The sequence below is a fragment of the Gossypium hirsutum genome, chromosome D03 (assembly GCF_007990345.1).
Source record: "Gossypium hirsutum isolate 1008001.06 chromosome D03, Gossypium_hirsutum_v2.1, whole genome shotgun sequence".
In the NCBI taxonomy this organism is placed as follows: Eukaryota; Viridiplantae; Streptophyta; class Magnoliopsida; order Malvales; family Malvaceae; genus Gossypium; species Gossypium hirsutum.
This window is the reverse complement of record NC_053439.1, coordinates 42605306-42610473: the sequence shown is the minus strand read 5'-3', so window position 1 is coordinate 42610473 and position 5168 is coordinate 42605306. Positions and strand designations below refer to the sequence as shown.

Sequence of the window (5168 nt, the reverse complement as noted above, 5' to 3'; positions counted from 1 at the left end):
GCCGGGCGGTCCGGCTCGACCCGACGGCCCGTCCGAAATATGGGAGGGTTTGGGTAAAAATATAGGCCCGAAATATGGGCTTGGGCAAAAAAACGAGGCCCATTTAGAAAATGGGTCGGGCCTCGGGCACCACTTTTTTGGCCCGGCCCAGCCCGGCCCGATATAATAAATATATTTATTTTTAAAATTTTTTTAATTTTAAAATACTTTTAAAATACTTTTTAAATTTTTTTTAATTTTAAAATATTTTTAAAATACTTTTTTTAATTTTTAAAATAAATTTTTGGTATTTATTAAAAAAATGGGTCGGGCCGGGCCCGGGCTTATGATTTTTTTCTCGGGCCAGGCCTGGGTAAAATTTTAGGCCCATATTTCGGGTCGGGTCGGGCCCGAGCCTAGGACCCCGATCGAAATTTTTTATGGGCTCGGCCCGAACCCAGCCCGGCCCGACCCATGAGCACCTCTAGTTCACACGCAGTTGGGAAAGTGTGACCTCAGCTACACTTTTTGTGTTCTGCTTCCACTAATAAAGAGCAGCAAGCAAGTAGGTCTTTGTTTTCTGCAAAGGCACAGCATTGCATCTATTTTGGGTGTTGGAATATATGTGTGGTTAAAGAAGTTTTGAAAAACGAGGAGGGATAGCCGACTGTGGGGTTTTTTTACGAAAATAATATTAAAAAAATAAAAAAATATCAAAATAGTATAATTTTTTTATTTACAAAAATGGTACAAAATTAAACAAAACATAAAAGTTGAAAAAAAAAGCTGAGGGTTGAAGTGACAGGACTCTGGAGGAGGGCCTGCCAAAGGCGGCACCAGAGGTGCCAGTGGCAGAGGCGACACCAAAGGTGCCACTGCGACAGGCGACACCAGCCTCTTATATTGGGGGGACCAATTCGGCTGAAAGAGAAGAAAGAAGGAGAAGAAAGAAAAAGAAAGAAAAGGAAAAGAGAAGAAGAAGAGGGAGGGAAGGAAAAAGAAAGAAAAAAAATAAGGAAAGGTAATTTTTTTGGGTATTATTTTAATTTTTTTGTATTATTTGTGTAAAAAATCTATGTTATGTACATTGTATGTTTTATTATTTTATTTAGCATATATTTTTTTATGAAATTTATTTAGCATGAAAAAACCCATGTTATGTACATTCTATATTGATTAGATATATTTTTTATGAAATTTATTTAGCATGTTGTAAAGAGTTTTTTTTACAAAAATAGCATTAAAAATAAAATAATAATAAAAATGTTTAAGAAAAAATAAAATACGAAAAGAAATAAAAAAAATGGAAATAGTATATTCATTGAAAGTAATAAAATCTGAAAATAAGAAAAATACGAACAAATGGCCAAAATAAAGGTTTTTTTACTAAATTTATATAAAAACACACTAAATTAATACATTTCAAACATAATGTACTAAAATAATGTAAAATAAGAAAATAATATGTTTTTTGAAAGTAATAAAATACGGGAAAAAATACGAACAAAGGGCCGAAATAAGGGTTTTTTACTAAATTTATTTAAAAAACACACTAAATTAATACATTTCAAACATAATGTACTAAAATAATATAAAATTAGAAAATTAGAAAATAGTATATTTTTTGAAAGTAATAAAATCTGAGAAAAAATACGAACAAAGGGCCGAAATAAGGGTTTTTTACTAAATTTATTTAAAAAATAAAATTAATTCATACATTTCAAACATAATGTACTAAAATAATGTAAAATAATAAAATTAGAAAATAGTATATTTTTTGAAAGTAATAAAATCTGGGGAAAAAATATGAACAAAGGGTCGAAATAAGGGTTTTTTACTAACTTTGTTTTGAAGTTGCAAGCATCGCAATGGCTCGATTGATTAACGACGATCCTCACATATCTGATGTGGCTAATAATATGTCAATATATTATTATTTGTTAATCACGGGTTCTATTAAAAAAGGATATACGTAATATATAGAAATAAATCATGTTATCCTAATATTTATTTTTTGTAATTTAACACTATCAGGGCTCGTACCGCGTATTAAGGGGCCAGGTGAATGGTATAGGATATCCCCCGGATGAACGATTGATGCCCTACTTGGAGCAATCTAGATACGGGTCAGCAACATTGATCCGGACGTTCGACTTGCGGTACGATTTAATATCTGCACTAGTGGAGTGGTGGCGCCCAGAGACCCACACTTTTCATTTTTCATGTGGGGAGTGCACAGTGACCTTAGAGGATGTTGCACTGCAGCTTGGGCTCCCAATCGACGGGAGTCTCGTAACAGGAGTCAGTGCATTTGCTGAGCTGGCTGCACTATGTTATCAGCTACTAGGAGACTCGCCAAATGATGATGAGTCAAATTTTACGGGCTTCAAATTTACATGGCTGAAAGGCAAATTTGGACGGTTATCAACTAATGCCACTGAAGGAGAGTTGGTTTGCGCTGCTCGAGCGTGCATCATGCATATTATAGGAGGAGTACTGATGCCCGATTCAAACAACAACAAGGTTCATATCATGTACTTACCTCTATTAGCTGATTTGACTAATGTTCGCTCGTATAGCTGGGGCTCCGCAGTTCTGGCAGTGTTGTATCGGGAGCTTTGTCGGACGACAAAGCCTACTGTTGTAGACATAGGCGAATGCCTTACATTGTTGCAGTCCTGGGTACTTTATCGGATGCCATTTTTGACATCGGTTACTCACCAACCATATGTTTATCCACTAGTTAACAGGTGATAAAATATAACTTGTCATTAATAGCAAGTATACTATATTAACTGATGTTACCAACCATACTATATTTGTTTTTGTAGATGGAGTATTTATCTAGGTACCGGGAGGTCGTACACTGTCCCGAAATATCGACTGATGATCGAACAGCATGCCGGGGAAGGGGTAATCTATTCTAATATTCGTGACATGTTACTTTCTATATCTTACTCACACCGTGTTAAATTATAACCATGTTATTAATCATGCAGTTTATATGGATGCCATATCGTAGACCGGAAATTGCAGCTATGATACCCTCGTCTGCCTACGTTCATTCTCAAATGTGGTACACTAACGCACCAATTATAAATTTCAATCTAGTCGAGTGGTACCATGGGGATCGAGTGCTATGACAGTTTGGTTGCGTCCAATATATCTCGGATCCGCCATGCGATGTAAGGGTGGTTCACGGCATCAACAAGAGAGGAAAACCGCAGTTGAATTGGGGGTTAAGTACCAGAAATTTGTTGCGCTGTGGAACAATCGGATGGGTCGAATACCTCAGATGGTTATGGCTTCCGATTTGCAACCATCATTATAGTACATACAATGGTACTCTAGTTGCGGAAAGCCATATCTACTTAGAGGGCAGTCGACTGTAGTCCCCCCGCACATACAGCGACCTGAGGCATACGAGCCAGTGGCTAATATGGAGGCGGAGCCTGCGACAGATCCTAATCCCGAACCAGAACCCAAGCCGGAGCCCAAGCCAGATCTCGAGCAATCACATTCACATGGGGATTGACATTGCTATCATCCAGATTTGGCGGGCAATAACTATTTTTCGAGCTTGTCAGAGGGCGAATACCATTACGAGTTTAATATCTTTGGATCGTACCCACCGCAGTACAGCACTCCCAGCCCATATCCACAGCATCATGGGACTCCTTCCGGTTTAAGTTCGTCGATGTCGATCGAGTCACATGATTTTTCCTCTATGTTTAGCACACCCCCACCTGCGCCTAATGAGGATGTTGGTTGTCGCGATCACCCACAACGTGACCGTCGACCTCCGCATAGGTATACCCCTAGGACCACATCATCGAACCATCAATTTTAGGGGTTTCTTGCACTTTTTTATACATTACAAAATTTGTACTTTTTGTATAAATTTAATTATTCTAATTTTAGGTGTGCTTACTACGGAACTTTTTTTTCCCTTTTTGCATTATATTAAAGCTGAATTTAAGGTTAAATGGCTTCATTTTGGATATAATTTTAATTATTCCAAATGAATTATACTTTTTATAACTTAATTTGGAAACCTATAAATAATTATACTTTTTAACATTATATTAAAGTTGAATTTAAGCATAAGCATAAGCATAAGCTGAATTTAAATTAAGGGGTGTTACAACAACATTGCAACATTACAACATTACACATAACAATTTTATAGCATAAGCTCAATTCCGACCCGATCCTGACGATTGTCCAACATGATAGTTTCGTTGAGGGCATTTATTCCGATTATGACCATTTAACCTGTATAATCCACAACGCTTACCGTCAGATTTCTCCCTAATGTTCATTTCATTATGGATTCTGGATGATTGCGGACGACTTCTTGGATTCCTGCGTATCCCTCTGTCTGGGACAAGCTTGAAAGTCGTTAGAGGCACCTTCCACGTAGACAGGTCAGGCAAGACGGGGAACTCATTTTCCCAGACACGCAATGTGCGTTTGAGCGTGTATACATCATCGACAAATTGTTCAACATTAAGGTTCACTTTAGCACACGCTGCCACGACATGCGCACATGGATAATGAAGTGTTTCGAACCTCTTATAGTCGCACCGTCTATTCCGGAGATCAACTCCATAGGACCTAGGTGGTATACCGGGTCGATGACCGATGGTCTCAGTAACTCGAAACATTTCCAGACGTCGTTACAACCATTGCATCCCTGACATCTTCGACAAACACGTGTCCCGCCTCCATCTGGTCAACTTGTTGCTGACCTATTCTTGGCATCAAGATAGCCAAACTGTAAAATGTAGCCGAGAAGACAGATGCAATCGGAAGATATCGTGTTTTCAACAACACAGCGTTGACCCCCTCCACTAAGTTTGTGGTCATTTGACCATAACGAAAACCCTCGTCAAAACTTTAAGCCTATTGCCACGGCTCTATTGTACCCAACCATTGTTAGAAAGATGTGTTTGTTTGACCCTCCATGTCACTCTCAAGTTGAATCATTCTTTGGCGCAAAATATGTGGCTCTAACTCGTACGCTGTATACATATTAAGAAAAGATAAGTTCCAGTAACTCGATAACATAAAACATTACAACTTATATTGAAAAGATAATGTTATCATTTACCTATTGTCACTACTTGTCTCTTTCAGTTTGCATTTTTATAATCTTTATGGAAGTTAGCCGCAATGTGATGGATGCA

At 37.9% G+C, this 5168-nt stretch overlaps 1 protein-coding gene across 1 annotated transcript; it reads right to left on the bottom strand.

Annotated features, from left to right (window-relative positions):
* Positions 1-4175: 4175 nt before the first annotated feature.
* Positions 4176-4646, bottom strand: LOC121215422 (uncharacterized). Its single transcript, XM_041089899.1, has one exon. It carries the CDS (start codon positions 4644-4646, stop codon positions 4176-4178), a length of 471 nt encoding a protein of 156 aa, XP_040945833.1.
* Positions 4647-5168: the final 522 nt, after the last annotated feature.